General features: G+C 49.7%; 1 protein-coding gene across 2 annotated transcripts in view; it reads left to right on the top strand.

Moving 5' to 3' along the window:
* DIAPH1 (diaphanous related formin 1) overlaps nt 1–18,686 on the top strand; it is a 393,428-nt gene that overhangs the window by 52,948 nt on the left and 321,794 nt on the right. For both annotated transcript variants that reach the window (XM_033926973.1, XM_033926972.1), the window contains one exon: nt 2,287–2,442. In XM_033926973.1, the coding sequence (XP_033782864.1) occupies nt 2,287–2,442 (156 nt within the window). The remainder of the gene's footprint in view (nt 1–2,286; nt 2,443–18,686) is intronic.

Raw genomic sequence — 18,686 nt, 5'->3', positions numbered from 1 at the left:
GAAAAATATTTATAAACTATAAAGAGTTTTTACCACATGCAAAATAGTCATTTCTTTAATAAGACATTAACTATTTTTTCTGAGGCCCTCCAAGTACCTACAAATCCAAACTGTGGCTCTGCAAAGGGTTTGAGTTTGAGACCATTGTCTTAGAGGGATTAATATCGACATGAAGTCATCAATTTTTTATATGAAGTTGTATTTTTTCTTTTTAGCAGTTTGTAGACATAAACTTTCATTTCTAATCCATGCTTTGTTCTGTGCTGCTTTTTTCACTGGTTTTCAGGCGGTGTCTATATTTCTATTCTAAGGAAATAACTACTTTGTTACAGAAAGAGTGATAGATACCTGGTAGAGGTGGTGGAGACAATGTCTGAAATCAAGAAAGCATAGGACAGACACATGGGATCATTTAGGGAGAGGAGGAGATTGTGGATGCTGCAGATGGGCCATTTGGCCTTTATCTGCCATCATGTTTCTATGTTTCTGCAATTTCACATTAAGCTTAAATGATTGATATGATATAAATGTAAACTATTAATTTTTTACTTGTACTCCGCTTTTTTTTTTTTTTTTAAGAGACCCTCTTAACAGAAAGATTCATAAGGACCAACGTGGAAGCTTTCCACAGTTAAATGAGTTTTGAAGGTCTTAGAAGTTTTTACCGTCTTTATAATGTAAAACTTTTTATTGATTTCTGGGATATATTTCAAGTTTCAAGTTTATTATAACATTTGATTAATCGCTTATTCCGAATTCTAAGCGATGTACAAAGTAATAAAATTACAAAAGTACAAAATAAGGGGAGACAAACTTAAAAGAAATGTATCATAGCTACTAATACATAATAATGATTAAAATTACAAATATAAACAACAAGTTTTGTAGCTACTAATACATAATAAATTAAGATAGACATACATTGATAAAAAAAGAAACAAGAGGAAAACTCAGGATGAAATACAATTTAGATATAAAAGTAGAACAATTAAGGTAAAAACAATAGGATGGGGAATAAAAAATGATAGAAGTAGTAAAAGAAAAAAAAAGTTTCAGAGCCAAAAGCAGTTCAATTAAACATTGAATGCATCTTGAAAAAGAAGACTCTTTAATTTACTCTTAAATATTCCAAGATTCTTTTCATCTCTTAGGTGAATTGGAAGAGAATTCCAAGATTGAGGAGCCGTGACAGAAAAAATAGTCTGCCGCCTTATGTTAGCATGGCATCCATACTGATAATCTCATAGTATAGTTAGTGAATAATATTGCAACAATTTAGGCACGCTTGAGATGCATGTTGGTAGGAAAAGGATTTGAGGGGTTGGATGACAGGCCTTGTGTGTAGCATTAATACATTTGTAATGGTACAGATTTAAAAAAGATGATAAATTTGATATTGGTAGATAGAGAATGATGTCCAGCAGGTAGTTAAGCTTGTACAGCTGATAACTGGGATATATCTTTAACTTGAGAGGTGTATTTTATTTTCTATTTACTTATTTATTGCCTTTTTGAAGAAATTGACCTAAGGTAGATTATGGCAAGACTTAGTAGAACAAAGGCGATAGACAATTATAGCCATAAAAATGTTGAAATAACAATACATTGTATTGCATAGTATGCTGCTTACAATGTCAGCATAATAAGCAATAAAACATTTTAATAGCATAGGGTGTAATCAAAAGTGAACTCACAGGTAAGAGAGTTATAGGAGTTAGAGAAAAGGGACAGATTTTAAAGAAAGCTGCATGTGAAATCAGAAAGGCACATGAATATAATTTTAGCTAAGGTAGGAGTGAATGTATAGTATGTGCACTTGTGCAGCCAGTGTTAGTTCTTGTGAGAGTGACTAGCAAATTAGTTGTAGTGTAGATAAATAGCCAGGGTGACTGTGGGCCGATTTAAGTTTGTGTTTTCATCCACTATTACTTCATACGTAAGGAGCACAATTGATGTTTCTAAGATTAGATGTGGTGCTGCTATACAAATTGTGGACTGTTAACCTGAAAGTGCCTGCTGCCTTCATGTTATGGCTGTTCAAATAGCAGCAGAAGAAAAACTGAATAGATATAGGAGGTATAAAATTCTGCCCTCTCGAAGACAGAAATGGGTAATTTTAGATATAATTAGGCAGAAAAAAGCTTAATCTTATTTATCTGGTTTTGTAAGAGCAATTTAATGGATATAGTTTATGAATAGAGGCATATTAAAAAGGTGCAAAAAAAGGCATTGTATGTTCAGTGAAAGTAGAAAAACGGTAATTAATACTACTTGGGTTTGTTTCAGCTGGAGCGCTTCACCAGTATGAGGATAAAGAAGGAGAAAGAAAAGCCATATGTGTCTCAGAGGAACTCTGCCACTTACGCTGAGATACCTAGTCCTTCACTAATGCTACAAGATCTCCCAGATGATACTGTACTGGAACTCTTTGAACAGATGTTGGTATGTTTTACTTTTATATGACAAATCATAGACTCATAAGAGGCTGATGGAGCTAGTCAATGATACTTTTAATTTCAGATAACTTATCACTCTTGGTCTAAGTATATTGCTGGTAAAAATCCTAATAAAGAATGAAAATTTTTTGCTTCAGTTTAGAATTGTGACTGTTATGTTTGTCTGCTTGGATACATAACATACTGGATCAGAAAAATGGTCCATCTAGCCCAGTATACCGTTTTCACGGAGATCAATCCAAGTCACAAGTACCTGGCAAAAAACCAAATAGTAGCAGCATTCCTTACTGCACTTTGTTTTTGCACAAGGAGCTATGATTGTAAGCCTCTGCTTCTATTATTGTTGTTTCAATGCAAGACATGGACACTTCCTATCTCGCTGTAACTTGCTGTTGCGCCCTGTTGGGTGGTGTATCCTTCACTGCTAATAAATATATGTTCAAAAAAAAAAAAAGTAGCAGCATTCCATGCCATCGATCCAGCCAACAAATTAATTGTAGGTAATACGTTTTATATAGGTTAAGTATCTATGTTTTGTTTCCCCCCCAAACAAATATTCGGGGAAAGAAAAAAAAATTAACCTGCTATTAGAAATATTGTTATTTAGTCCACAATATTTAGGACCCAGGAAAAGAAATATCACAAAAGAAATAATTATAACTAAGAGGATAGCATTGGAGGCACAAAGTCGGCAGCCGGTTCGTTCAAGTTGTGGGTGAAACTATTGTTCCTATCGTTACCCCTCCCCCTTCTCTAGCCACACTAAAGTCCAACAATTGCTTTGGTTCAAAAAAGAGAACTTCCCCTTCCCCCCAGTGATACACAGCATTTTACAGGAAATTTTAATTTGAAGGAAGCACCCAATGCAAGGACTCTTGGCCTATATGCCAAAATATTCTTTCTTCTTTTCTGTGCCATTTGAGATATATCAGGAAACAAACACACAGTTGAACTAAGGAATTGTTCATTAATATGTCTGAAATAGGTTCGAAGAATTAAATCCCTGTCAAATTCCAAAGCAAACATCACTATGAGAGTAGTTCTTTCAGTAATCACTTCCAAGGAATTTTCCAGAAAATTTGTTAGGTTCATCTCATCACCATGTGCTCCTGCCATTTCAGCAGGGGTAGAATTACTTAATTTATTCCCTAGAGAGATATATTGAGCTCTTAATATTAGTGGTAAATTCTCTGTTGGAATTTATAAAATCTCTCTCAAATATCTCCATACCATTTCAACTGCTGACACAATTGGAGATTTAGGGAAATTTAACAGTCTGAGATTATTTTTGCTCTGTTTGTTTTCCATGAACTCTAACTTTCTGGATGTAGGCCTCTTTTAAGAAGTTCCACTTCTAAAGTTCTTATTTGATCAAGCTGTTCTTTATGTCTTTTAAATCTCTGAGTGTTCTCTTAGTACTTCACCTTGAGTGTTTACCAAGGTATTGATAGAACCACAATTTGAGATTGGAGTTCGTGACCTTGATAGCTCTCCACAACGCATTCATATTAATAATAGCAGTCCTTACCATCTCTCCAAACTGCATGGTCTCTTTGCCATGGGAGGAAATATCTCCAGCCTCCTTGCAAAGTGCTGATGTCAGGGCTACAGCAGGTTCCACCACTGCTATCAGCTTCTCTCCCGCTGCTCCTCCAGGGCTAGGCACCAATGTTCCCTCTAAAGATTGATGAGGTGTGTGGAAAAAAAAATATGCATGAGCGACAAGTTACATACTCCACAAATTTATGAGCAGGCGCGGAGGACGAGTGCCTTTGATATTGTGGGAGGGTTAAATACTCAAAACTTAGAAGAATAACAATTTACTTAAAGTTTTTGCTTCGCCAGCTTTCTGGTATCTTTACATAAAGTGGCGTACCTAGCATATGTCCGTAGAAACCCAGATAATGTGAAAATTCAATGTACAGTGGGATAAACACTTTCAAAAGGAGTATGGTAAAGTCCAGTAAAGTAAATCAAACACACACAGCATAGACCAGATCACTCCAACATGAAGGAAAAAGCCTCAGAAAAGGCCCTCCCACCTCTCCTCACCAAAACGGCTTAAAGAGGCAGTCGAGCGGTCACCTCACTGGCAAAAAACCTTCAATTTGTGTTCATGTCTTATGCTGTGCTGTGTAATGCTAATAAACATTAAAGATAGAGGAATAAAATCCACTTATTCCCCCTGTAACAGTCATTCCATACTGAGATGTGGAGACGTCCGTTTTGAATAGAGTCTGATCGGTCGGGATACACCCTGAGGCAGCATGAAAATGTGAAACGCTGGCCACCGTTGGTGTACCGATCAGCAGGATAAGTGGATTTTATTCCTCTATCTTTAATGTTTATTGGCATTACACAGCACAGCATAAGACATGAACACAAATTGAAGGTTTTTTGCCAGTGAGGTGACCGCTCGACTGCCTCTTTAAGCCGTTTTGGTGAGGTGGGAGGGCCTTTTCTGAGGCTTTTTCCTTCATGTTGGAGTGATCTGGTCTATGCTGTGTGTGTTTGATTACTGGACTTTACCATACTCCTTTTGAAAGTGTTTATCCCACTATACATTGAATTTTCATATTATTTGGGTTTCTACGGACATATGCTAGGTACGCCACTTTATGTAAAGATACCAGAAAGCTGGCGAAGCAAAAACTTTAAGTAAGTTTTGAGTATTTAACCCTCCCACAATCTCAAAGGCACTCGTCCTCCGCGCCTGCTCATAAATTTGTGGAGTATGTACCTAGCATATGTAATATCATTTTTTTGCACCCCCCCCCCCATCTGTACGAAAAACATGATTTTTAATAACAAGCCACACGTCACACATGATTACCTAGGAAAAGGCAGCATCTTACATATTGCATATTACATCAATACACCCATTGTAAAACTAAACAAGCCAGACCAGTACAGATCAATCCTACACCGTCAATTCTAACAGAAAACCATGTCTTTTGAACACACAGAACACAGAAAACACCTTCGCCTAGTATGGAATATCAAGTTTCAAGTTTCAAGTTTATTGATTTTTGATATCCCGATCATAAAACAAATATCTGACCGGTTAACAATATAAAAAAATTTAAAATAGGAGAGTAAGAACTAGTTAATGGGGTGTTTGAGAAATATGCGAAAACATATTAGACATATACTGACAAACATGACCGTGAGGAGAGATGGGAAGGAAGGGAAAAGTTACATAATATTAGAGGAAATGAGATAGAAGGAAGGGATAGAACATGAAGGACAGGGGTGCCTGGTATAAAAGATATGCGCTGAAATAAAGGGGAGCTTTTAGGACAATGATGAGTAAGTAAGTGAATATAAGTGGTTAAGGGTTGTTGAAAGCATCCTTGAATAGGAAAGTTTTTAGATTAGTTTTGAATTTAGGTAAATGAGTTTCATCTCGAAGAAATTGAGGAAGAGAGTTCCATAAAGTAGGAGCTGTTATAGCAAAATTGGTTTTCCTTGTATAATAAGATTCTTTTAGAGAAGGGATGAAAAGGAGTTTTTGGTCCGTAGAACGTAAGGTACGGGGAGAACTTTGAGGAATTAATACTTTGTCTAGAAATAATGTCATCACAAACTAACCCCTCCCCCTTTTACAAAACTGTACTGTGGATTATCCCAGGACAAGCAGGCATGATATTCTCACATGTGGGTGACGTCATCTACGGAGCCTCAGCGCGGACAGCTTTTCAAGCAAACTTGCTAGAAGTTTCAAGTTTGCACACTGCACCACGCACGTGCATGCCTTCTCGCCCACTAGAGGGCGCATCCCACCTCGTGGTCCTCAGTTCAATTTTTTCCGCGGAGCCAGAAAGCCCTGTGGATCTGAGCTCCAGTTGTATTGCCTTTCTAGCTGCCGCGTTTCGTTGTTTCTTTTTATTTTTGATCGATTCGCGGTGCTGCTTTCTTTTTCCTTTCGTAAAAAAAAAAAAAAAAAAATTTTATTTTTCGTTAGGCTCCGGGGGCTCCCGGCAGCCGTGGCCGCGGGACGTCGGTCGTTCCCGGCCTTTTTTTTCGTTGATGTCCCGTCCTGTTACGGGATTTAAAAAGTGCAGCCGGTGTGAGAGGTTACTTTCCATCACTGACCCTCACTGGTGGTGCATTGTCTGTCTTGGGCCGGATCATCCGACAGCTTCGTGTGATCGCTGTGCTACTTTTCAAAACAGAGCCCTCCGTCGCCGTAAGGCCAGAATGGCGGAATTGTTCGCCGTGGACGCGCCGCCTAAGGCCTCGACGTCGGCCTCGGCCCCGGCCTTGACCTCGGCCTCGGCGTCCTCGGGGGCCTCGGCTTCGCCTCGGCCCTCGTCTTCGAAGGCGTCTTCAGGAAAACCGGCTTCGGGTAAGTCCTCTGTTCCATCCCCTTCAGCAAAGAAGCCATCCTCTACTCCGGCTAAGGCGGGTGGGTCGACCCCGGCCCCGCCTCGGACCTCGACTTCGCACACCCCGAGGGAATACTCGAGACCGAGGTCGCCCTCCAGGGAGTGTGCTCCGGACTCGGAACTCCCCACCTTCGTGGGGATTCCGGCCTTCCAGGAACTCCTTCGAGCCCTGATTTCATCGGAGCTGTCGGGGGCCCTGGAAGTGTTGCAGCGGGCTGCAGTTCCGGCGGCCTCGACCTCGGCCGGGGCGCCCTCGCCCTCGGAGGCTCCGGCCTCGGCTCCCTCGACCTCGGGAGCCCCGGCCTCGGTGACCTCGGTCTCGGGTACTGTGGCCCCCTTAACCTCGGTCCCGGCCCTGCCCTCGACCTCGACCTCGGGGGGGCCGCCTGAGCGGAGTGTGAGGCCCAAGGAAAAGTTGCGCAGAGTGCGCCGTATTTCCTCCTCTTCCTCGGGGTCTTCCCGGGACGCCTCGCCCTCGACGCGACCTCGGACGGGGCGCCGATCGAGGAAGTCTAAGCGGCCGCGGGGCTCGCCTCGGAGGCACGATCGTTCCTCGCCGCTCGGGGGCGAGGCGCTGCAGGTGTCGGAGTTGCGCCTCGACAACCCGAGGCTCCTCCGATCACCTCATGGGAAGTCTTCCCGTGCCGCCTCGCCGAGGAAGTGGGAGAGTGTCCCCCGGACCCCGGGGTCCTCACCCAAGGGTTCTGCGAGGCGGAGAATTTCTCCTTCCCCCTCGAGGGCCTTGGAGAGGGGATCCTGGGACTCGGGGTCAGTAAGGGATCCTCATTATTCCCATGAGGCCTCTCCCCTCTCCTCGGTGGGGAGGTCGAGAACCCCGTCTCCCCCGGCCAGGCCGTCCTCATTTTCATCCTTTGTTCAGGACATGGCCCGAGCCCTGGGGTTAGACCTGATGGTCGGTTCTCAATATTCCAAAGAATTTTTGGAGGAGCAGGACCTTCCCACTCCTCCTAGAGAGGTGCCTAGGCTCCCCCTCAACAGAGTCCTTCTACAGACCTGGTTGAAGAACTTGTCGAACCCTCTTACAGTCACGTCTGTGCCTTCGAAAATGGAAGCGAAGTATAGGACGGTGCCCCCTAAAGGGTTCGAAAAGGCGCAGCTCTCCCACCAGTCTCTTCTGGTGGAGTCTGCCCTTAAGAAATCACAGCCCTCACGGGTTTCTGCGGCGGTTCCACCCGGCAGGGAGGGGCCGACCCTGGACAAGTTTGGCCGTCGCCTCTATTCAAATTCCCTGATGGCCACCAGGGTTCTAAATTATGCCTTCACCTTTTCCTCCTATTTGCGTGGCATGGTGAAGGACCTTCCTCAATATCGAGACTCCTTACCGGACTCCCAAAGAGCAGGATTCGATAAGTTTACGTCCAACCTGTCTCAATTGCGGTTGTACCTATTTCATGCGGTGTACGACGCATTTGAGCTGGTTTCGAGGGTGTCGGCCTTCGCAGTGGCCATGCGCCGCCTGGCCTGGCTTCGCACCCTCGACATGGACCCAAACCTGCAGGAACGTCTTGCAGACTTGCCTTGTGTGGGGTCCGAGTTATTTGACGAGTCCTTAGATGCGGCGACCAAGCGGTTGTCGGAGCAGGAGCGCTCGTTAGCATCCCTGGTCCGCCCCAAACCTAGGCCCCCGCCGCAGAAACCTTTCCGTCCTCCGCCGCGCCGATATCCTCAGAAGTCGACCCCGGCTTTCTCAAGGCCACCTCCGAGGCGTCCGTCTCAGCGAGGCAGAGGGGGACAAACCCAAGCCCCGGCGCAGGGTCCTTCTAAGCCTGCGCCTTCCTTTTGACGGGCTGAGCGGACGGGGCGGGTTCCCCTCCGCAAACTCACAGGAACCCCTTCCTATCGGGGGGCGTCTTCGGTTCTTCCGGGTGGCATGGACCGAGATAACCTCAGACGCTTGGGTGCTCCGGACCGTCTCCGAGGGCTACTCGCTCAACTTTGTGTCCTCGCCACCGGACCATCCCCCAAGTCTAGCCTCTTGCAACCGATCGCAGCTGCCGACCCTTCTGGCCGAGGCCAGGGCCCTATTGGTGCTTCGGGCGGTCGAACCGGTCCCCAAGGACCAGCGGGGTACGGGGTTTTACTCCCGTTACTTTTTGGTCCCAAAAAAGACCGGGGACCTGCGCCCCATACTGGACCTCAGGAAGCTCAACAAATTCCTGGTCCGGGAGAAGTTTCGAATGCTGTCTCTCCCGGTTTTATATCCTCTCTTGGAGGAAGGGGACTGGATGTGCTCCCTCGACTTGAAGGAAGCATACACCCATGTTCCGGTGCATCCCGCCTTCCGAAGATTTTTACGATTCCAAGTGGGGGATTTGCACCTCCAGTACAGGGTCCTCCCCTTCGGCCTGGCCTCATCTCCACGAGTCTTCACGAAGTGCATGGTGGTGGTTGCGGCAGCCCTGAGGTCTCGGGGGCTTCATGTGTTCCCTTATCTGGACGATTGGCTCATCAAAGCCTCGACCAGGGAGGGGGTTATCTCAGCGACCCGACAGTCTATTGCCTTCCTGCAGAGCCTCGGGTTCGAGATAAACTTCCCAAAATCACAGTTGTGCCCGGCTCAGTCTCTTCAATTTATAGGCGCGGTGCTGGACACGGTGCGCCTGCGCTCCTACCTCCCGCCCCAGCGGTTGGAAGCCTTGGTGCGGATGGGTCGTCAGGTCTCTCAACTGTCGGTGGTGTCGGCTCAGCGCATGATGATGCTGCTCGGTCATATGGCGTCGACGGTCCACGTCACTCCATTTGCAAGGCTGCATCTGAGGATTCCTCAGTGGACCCTTGCTTCCCAGTGGCGTCAAGAGTACGATCCGGTGTCTCGCCTTATCGCGGTGACTCCGCTTTTGCGGAAATCGCTGAGTTGGTGGACAGACTCTTCAAATCTGTCCAAGGGTTTACTGTTTCTCACCCCTCCTTTTCGCAAGGTTCTGACCACAGACTCCTCGGAGTACGCGTGGGGAGCCCACCTCGACGGTCTTCGCACGCAGGGCCTGTGGTCTGCCGAGGACCGTCGGTGTCACATCAACGTGCTAGAGCTTCGGGCCATCTTTCTAGCACTTCGAGCATTCGTTCACATATTGCAGAATCAGGTTGTCCTCGTCCGCACGGACAATCAAGTAGCAATGTACTATGTGAACAAGCAGGGTGGAACGGGTTCTTGGCCCCTCTGCTCGGAGGCTCTGCGCCTTTGGGAGTGGGCGGTCTCCCGGAACATCTTCCTTCGGGCGGTCTACATCCAAGGAGAACTGAATTGTCTGGCAGACAAACTCAGTCGAATTCTGCAACCGCACGAGTGGACTCTACACTCCGCAGTTCTGCGCGAGGTTTTTGCTCGCTGGGGAACGCCGCAGGTGGATCTGTTTGCCTCGCCGGAGACCCACAAACTGCCCCTGTATTGTTCTCGGATGTACTCGAGGGACCGTCTGGAGGCCGATGCCTTTCTTCTCGATTGGGAGGGGAGGTTCCTGTATGCGTTCCCTCCTTTTCCTCTGATCATGCGAACGTTAGTACATCTCAAATCGTCCACGGCCATGATGATTCTCATTGCACCTCGGTGGCCGCGTCAGCACTGGTTCTCCCTGCTGCTTCAGCTCAGTGCCAGGGAGCCTCTTCTTCTGCCTGTGTTTCCTTCTCTGCTGTCTCAGAGTCAAGGATCCATGTTACATCCCAATCTGCAGTCATTGCACCTGACAGCTTGGTTTCTTGCTCCCTAACTCCGCCTGATCTGTCTCAATCGGTGAGGGAGGTGTTGGAAGCCTCACGCAAGATTTCGACGAGGCTGTGTTATTCGCAGAAATGGACCAGGTTTTCCACCTGGTGTTCGTCTTTTCACCTGGATCCGGTGTCGGTTCCGGTGTCCTCGGTTTTGGACTATTTATTCCATCTGTCGCACTCTGGCCTGAAAACCACTTCGGTGCGTGTTCATCTTAGTGCTATTTCTGCCTTCCATCTACATCTGGATGGACGTCCTCTGTCGCTCCATCCTTTGGTGACACGCTTCATGAAAGGGTTACTCAGGGTTTGTCCCCCTCTTAAGCCTCCTTCAGTCGTGTGGAATTTGAATGTGGTTTTGGCTCAACTGATGAAACCCCCTTTTGAGCCACTCAACAAGTCTCTCTTGAAATTTCTGACTTGGAAGGTGGTGTTTCTGATTGCCCTCACCTCCGCTAGGCGGATTGGCGAGTTGCAAGCCTTGGTTGCGGACCCTCCTTTCACTGTCTTTCATCATGACAAGGTGGTTCTCCGTACCTATCCTAAGTTTTTACCTAAAGTTGTTTCTGATTTCCACCTCAATCAGTCCATTGTCCTTCCGGTATTCTTCCCTAAGCCCCACTCCCATCCTGGTGAGACGGCGCTTCACACGCTTGACTGTAAGAGGGCGTTGGCTTATTACCTTCAACGCACCAGGTCTCATCGGAAGGTTCCTCAATTGTTTTTGTCCTTCGATCCTAATCGATTAGGGCATCCGGTTTCCAAGCGCACTCTGTCTAACTGGTTGGCTGCTTGCATTTCTTTTTGCTATGCTCAGGCTGGACTTCCGCCCCCGGGTCGAGTCACGGGGCATAAGGTCCGAGCGATGGCAGCTTCGGTGGCTTTCCTCCGATCCACTCCTATGGAGGACATATGTAAAGCTGCCACTTGGTCTTCGGTTCATACGTTCACCTCTCATTACTGTCTGGACACTTTATCCAGGAGTGACGGCCGGTTTGGCCAGTCAGTTTTGCAAAATCTGTTTTCCTAAATTGCCATCCTCCCACCTGCCCTTTTTTTTTGGTTGGCTTGGAGGTCACCCACATGTGAGAATATCATGCCTGCTTGTCCTGGGATAAAGCACAGTTACTTACCGTAACAGGTGTTATCCCAGGACAAGCAGGCATGATATTCTCACATGTGGGTGACGTCATCTACGGAGCCCCAGCGCGGACAGCTTTTCAAGCAAACTTGCTAGAAGTTTCAAGTTTGCACACTGCACCACGCATGTGTCTGCTTCCTCGCCCACTAGAGGGCGCGTTCCACCTCGTGGTCCTCAGTTCATTTTTTTCCGCGGAGCCAGTAAGCCCTGTGGATTGTGAGCTCCTAATCTTTTTTGTGTCGCTGCTTCCTGACACCGCGTCTGATTTTTTCGGTCGCTGTGCTTTTTGATTTCTGTTCTTTTCTGTTCTTTTCCTTTTTAAAACAAAAACAAAAATTTTTGTCTTCTCGTTGGGCTCCGGGGGCTCCCGGCAGCCGTGGCCGCGGGACGTCGATCGTTCCCGGCCAGTTTCGTCGTTGATGTCCCGTCCTGTAACGGGCTTCAAAAAGTGCAGCCGGTGCGAGAGGCTGCTCTCTATTACAGACCCCCACCGGTGGTGCATCGTTTGTCTGGGCCCGGAACACCCTACCACCTCGTGCGATCGTTGTTCCACGTTTCAACCCAGGGCTCTCCGTCGCAGGAGGGCCAGAATGGCGGAGTTGTTTAAGGCAGACCCCGTGGTAAAGGCCTCGACGTCGGCCTCGGCTTCGGCCCCGGCCTCGACCTCGGCCTCGGCGTCCTCGGGGCCCTCGGCCTCTCCTCGCCCTTCGACTTCCAAGTCGACCTCGGGAACGAAGGCTACCTCGGGTAAGTCCTCCTTTCCATCCCCTACAGGGTCTGCAAAGAAGCCGTCCTCTGCTTCAACCAAGGCGGGTGGGTCGTCCTCGGCCCCGCCTCGGGCCCCGCCCGTGCAAGCCCCGAGGGAACACTCGAGACCGAGGTCGCCCTCCAGGGAGCATGCCCCGGATTCGGACCTCCCGACCTTCGTCGGGATCCCGGCTTTCCAGGAGCTCCTCAGAGCGCTCATATCAACTGAGCTGTCGGGGGCCCTGGAACAGCTGCAACGGGCTTCGACCCCGGCGGCTGTTGCCTCGGCGACCTCGGCCTCGGGTGCCGGGGCTCCCTCGACCTCGGAGACCGGGGCTCCTCCGACCTCGGTCTCGGCTGTCGAGGCTCCGCCCGCCTCGGCCTCGGCCTCGGCCTCGGTTTCGGTCTTACCATCGACCGCGGGGGATCAGCCGGAGCGTAGCGTGCGGCCCCGGGACAAGGTGCGTCGGGTCCGCCGCATTTCCTCCTCATCGTCCTCGAGGTCCTCCCGGGGGTCTTCGCCCTCGCCTCGGACTCGGTCGAGGCGCCGGCCGAGGAAGCCGAAGCGCTCACGGGGTTCGCCTCGAGGGCGCGGTCGGTCTTCCCCGATCGGGGGCGAGGCGTTGCGGGTGTCGGAGTTGCGCATTGACAATCCGAAGCTTCTCCGCTCCCCGGCGCGTCGGGTGTCCCGGTCTTCCTCGCCGAGGAAACGGGAGGGGGCCCTCGTCCCCCGGACCCCGGGGTCTTCGCCCCGGGCCTCGTCGAGGCGGACTCGTTCTCCTACCCCCTCGAGGCCTGTGGAGAGGACATCGTGGGGCTCGGGGTCAGGGAGAGATCCCTTGTATTATTCGCACGAGGCCTCTCCGGTTTCCTCGGCGAAAAAGTCGAGATCTCCTTCCCCACCTGCTAAACCGTCCTCATTCTCGGTTTTTGTGCAGGACATGGCCAAGGCCCTCGGGCTGGACCTTTCGGTCGGATCCCAGTATTCTAAGGAGTTCCTTGAGGAGCAGGACCTTCCAACTCCACCTCGGGAGGCTCCTCGGCTCCCATACAATAAGGTCCTCCTGCAGACTTGGTTAAAAAATTTGTCAAACCCTCTTACGGTCACGTCAGTCCCGTCCAAGATGGAGGGCAAATACAGGACGCTGCCGGCTAAGGGGTTCGACAAGGCGCAGCTCTCCCACCAGTCTTTGCTGGTGGAATCTGCCCTTAAAAAGTCTCAGCCTTCCCGGGTTTCTGCGGCGGTTCCACCTGGTAGGGAGGGCCGAACCCTGGACAAGTTTGGCCGTCGCCTTTATTCCAATTCCCTGATGGCCACCAGGGTGCTAAATTATGCATTCACCTTTTCCTACTATCTCCGAGGTATGGTGAAGGACCTCCCTCAGTTTCGTGACTCCATACCGGACTCCCAGAAGGCAGGTTTTGATACATTCATGTCCAACCTGTCTCAACTGCGGTTGTACCTGTTTCACGCCTTGTACGACGCTTTTGAGCTGGTTTCGAGGGTGTCGGCCCTCGCGGTGGCCATGCGCCGTCTGGCCTGGCTTCGCACCCTCGACATGGACCCAAACCTGCAGGATCGCCTGGCAGATTTGCCTTGTGTGGGGTCCGAACTTTTTGACGAGTCATTAGAGGCGGCGACCAAGAGGTTGTCTGAGCAGGAGCGCTCGTTGGCCTCCTTGGTCCGGCCCAAGCCTAGACCCCCGCCGCAGAAACCCTTCCGCCCTCCCCCGAGGCGGTACCCCCAAAAATCTACTCCCGCCTTTTCTAGACCGCCACCTAGACGCCAGGCTCAGAGGGGCAGAGGGGGACAAACGCAAGCTCCGGCGCAGGGCCCTTCCAAGCCCGCGCCTTCTTTTTGACGGGCTGAGCGGATGGGGCGGGTTCCCCTCCGCGACAGCTCAGAAATCCCTGCCTATAGGGGGGCGTCTTCGGTCCTTTTACCCAGCCTGGACCGAAATTACATCAGACGCCTGGGTGCTCCGGACCGTCTCCGAGGGCTACTCTCTCAATTTCTTGTCTGTGCCACAGGATATGCCCCCGGGACCTTCCACTTTCAATCGGAGCCAGCTTCCCATCTTGCTGGCCGAGGCCCGGGCCCTGTTGAAGCTTCGGGCGGTCGAACCAGTTCCCGCAGATCAGCGGGGGACCGGGTTTTACTCCCGCTACTTTCTGGTCCCGAAAAAGACCGGGGACCTGCGCCCTATACTGGACCTCAGGAAGCTCAACAAATTCCTGGTCCGGGAGAAGTTTCGAATGCTGTCTCTCCCGGTTCTATACCCTCTCTTGGAGGAAGGGGACTGGATGTGCTCCCTCGATCTGAAGGAGGCATATACTCATGTTCCCGTGCATCCTGCCTTCCGGAGGTTCTTGAGGTTCCAGGTGGGGGACTTGCACCTTCAGTACAGGGTCCTGCCTTTTGGCCTAGCTTCGTCCCCTCGAGTCTTTACGAAGTGCATGGTCGTGGTCGCGGCGGCCCTGAGAAATCGGGGCCTTCAGGTTTTCCCCTACCTGGACGATTGGCTGATCAAAAGCACGACCAGGGAGGGGGTTATCTCAGCGACCCGACAGTCTATCGCCTTCCTTCAACGACTGGGGTTCGAGGTGAATTTCCCCAAGTCGCAGTTGCAGCCGGCCCAGTCCCTTCAATTTATAGGCGCAGTGCTGGACACTGTGAGCCGACGTGCGTACCTCCCGCAGCCTCGCTTGGCGGCCTTGGTTCGGCTGGGGCGGTGGGTTTCGCAGCTGCAGGTGGTATCGGCCCAGCGCATGATGATGCTTCTGGGCCACATGGCATCGACGGTCCACGTCACCCCGTTTGCCAGACTGCACCTGAGAATCTCTCAGTGGACCCTGGCCTCCCAGTGGCGTCAGGATTGCGATCCGGTGTCCCGCCTCATTACGGTCACTCCTTCTTTGAAACGGTCGCTCCGTTGGTGGACCGATTGTTCCAATTTTTCCGGGGGGTTGCTCTTTCTGGCCCCTCCCTTTCGCAGGGTCCTGACCACGGACTCTTCGGAGTATGCGTGGGGGGCCCATCTGGACGGACTGCGGACCCAGGGTCTGTGGTCGTCGGAGGACCGTCGATGTCACATCAATGTGCTGGAATTGCGAGCCATTTACATGGCGGTTCGTGCATTCGACCACCTTCTTCGCGATCAGGTAGTCCTAGTTCGCACGGACAACCAGGTAGCGATGTACTATGTCAACAAGCAAGGTGGGACGGGCTCTTGGCCCCTCTGCAGGGAGGCGCTTCGCCTTTGGGAGTGGGCGATCTCCCGAAACATCTTCCTGCAGGCGGTCTATATTCAGGGAGACCAAAACTGCTTGGCAGACAAGCTCAGTCGGCTTCTTCAGCCGCACGAGTGGTCTCTCCACTCCAGAGTCCTGCGCGAGGTCTTCGACCGTTGGGGGACTCCGCAGGTGGACCTGTTTGCCTCCTCGGAGACTCACAAACTGCCCCTATATTGTTCGAGGATGTATTCCCCGGACCGTCTGGAGGCGGATGCCTTCCTTCTGGACTGGGAGGGGAGGTTCCTGTATGCGTTTCCTCCTTTTCCCTTGATCATGAGAACGTTGGTACGTCTCAAGTCATCCACCGCCACGATGATTCTCATTGCGCCTCGGTGGCCTCGTCAGCATTGGTTCTCCCTGCTTCTTCAACTAAGTGTCAGGGAACCTCTGCTTCTGCCTGTGTTTCCCTCTCTGCTATCTCAGAGTCGGGGTTCGCTGTTGCATCCCAATCTGCAGTCCTTGCACCTGACTGCTTGGTTCCTTTCCCCTTCACTTCAATACACGTCTCTCAGTCAGTGAGGGAGGTTTTGGAAGCCTCACGCAAGGTCTCGACCAGGCTTTGTTATTCACAGAAGTGGACCAGATTTTCATCTTGGTGTTCCTCGCGACATCTGACTCCTGATTCTGTCCCGGTGGCTTCAGTTTTAGACTACTTGTTACATTTGTCTAAATCAGGCCTGAAGACGACATCTGTCCGGGTACATCTCAGTGCCATTTCAGCTTTTCACCGGCACTTAGATGGTCGTGCTCTTTCGCTTCACCCTATGGTGCAACGGTTCATGAAGGGGCTAATCAATGTTTGTCCCCCTCTGAAGCCTCCTCCTGTTGTTTGGGATTTGAATGTTGTCCTGGCTCAACTGATGAAACCTCCCTTTGAGCCTATGGACGTATCCCTTCTCAAATTCCTTACTTGGAAGGTGGTTTTCCTGATTGCTCTCACATCGGCTCGAAGGGTTAGTGAGTTGCAAGCTTTGGTTGCGGATCCTCCTTTCACGGTGTTCCACCATGACAAGGTGGTCTTGCGCACGCATCCGAAATTTTTGCCAAAGATTGTATCGGATTTCCACTTGAATCAGTCCGTTGTCCTTCCTGTGTTTTTTCCTAAGCCCCACTCCCATCCTGGCGAGACGGCGCTCCATTCTCTTGACTGTAAGAGGGCGTTGGCATTTTATCTCCAACGTACCAAGTCTCATCGGAAGGTTCCTCAATTATTTTTGTCCTTCGACCCTAATCGTCTAGGACATCCGGTTTCCAAACGCACCTTGTCCAACTGGTTGGCTGCTTGCATTTCTTTTTGCTACGCTCAGGCTGGTCTCCCGCTCTCGGGGCGTGTCACGGGGCATAAGGTCCGAGCGATGGCAGCTTCGGTTGCTTTCCTCCGATCTACTCCCATGGAGGACATTTGTAAAGCTGCCACTTGGTCTTCGGTTCATACGTTCACCTCCCACTATTGCCTGGACACTTTGTCCAGAAGCGATGGCCGGTTTGGCCAGTCGGTGTTACGTAATCTGTTTTCATAAATTGCCATCCTCCCACCTGCCCTTTTTTTTTGGTTGGCTTGGAGGTCACCCACATGTGAGAATATCATGCCTGCTTGTCCTGGGATAAAGCACAGTTACTTACCGTAACAGGTGTTATCCAGGGACAGCAGGCATATATTCTCACAACCCACCCGCCTCCCCGGGGATGGCTTCTTTGCTAGTGATGGAACTGAGGACCACGAGGTGGAACGCGCCCTCTAGTGGGCGAGGAAGCAGACACATGCGTGGTGCAGTGTGCAAACTTGAAACTTCTAGCAAGTTTGCTTGAAAAGCTGTCCGCGCTGGGGCTCCGTAGATGACGTCACCCACATGTGAGAATATATGCCTGCTGTCCCTGGATAACACCTGTTACGGTAAGTAACTGTGCTTTATCCAGGGACAGCAGGCATATATTCTCACAACCCGCCCGCCTCCCCGGGGATGGTTTCTTTGCTAGTTATGGAACTGAGGACCACGAGGTGGGATGCGCCCTCTAGTGGGCGAGAAGGCATGCACGTGCGTGGTGCAGTGTGCAAACTTGAAACTTCTAGCAAGTTTGCTTGAAAAGCTGTCCGCGCTGGGGCTCCGTAGATGACGTCACCCACATGTGAGAATATATGCCTGCTGTCCCTGGATAACACCTGTTACGGTAAGTAACTGTGCTTTTTAGTCACGGTGGTAACAGCTCTGACGTTCATAGAATTCTGAGCATCAGAGCTGCTACCTCCACCTGGCACTAAAAAACGCTCCACAGTTTTGTAAAAGGGGGGATAAAATAGAAATACACAGACACAGGTTAAATTGAACCAGCAAGAAGCTGGACTCTGCATAAAATGCAACACCACAGAAACAGTGACATATGTCTCCTAAAGCAATAAATAAATAGAAACTTTTTGGGCTTGCGAGCTACTTTAAAATGACCAAGTCAAAATGATCTACCAACAATAAAATTAAAAAACACAAAGCACACTATATGCTGAGAAAATGTTAATTATCATTCCTATTCTGGGTTTTTTTCAAAGAGGTCAAGGCAGATGACTCTATGCATTGTCACCTCAGTAACAACCATACAAAAATAGACAAATATACCCCCCTTCCTTTTTATTAAACCACAATAGCAGTTTTTAGCGCAGGGAACTGTGCTAAATGCCCAGCGCTGCTCTCGACGTTCATAGGCTCCCTGCACTAAAAAACACTATTGCGGTTTAGTAAAAGGGGGCCATAGTGCAAAATATAGACAGCATATATAAATTCAGACACATTTTGATCACTAAATTTAAAATAAAATCATTTTTCCTATCTTGTCTGATGAATTTATGAGTCTCTGGTTGCACTTTCATCTTCTGACTGTGCATCCAATCTTTCTTCCCTTCTTTCAGCCTGTATGCTTCCTCTCCTCCAGACCTCATTCCCT

The sequence above is a fragment of the Geotrypetes seraphini genome, chromosome 18, assembly GCF_902459505.1.
Source record: "Geotrypetes seraphini chromosome 18, aGeoSer1.1, whole genome shotgun sequence".
Lineage (NCBI taxonomy): Eukaryota > Metazoa > Chordata > Amphibia > Gymnophiona > Dermophiidae > Geotrypetes > Geotrypetes seraphini.
Note: the sequence above shows the minus strand (reverse complement) of the source record. Positions and strands in the feature narration are given on the sequence as shown.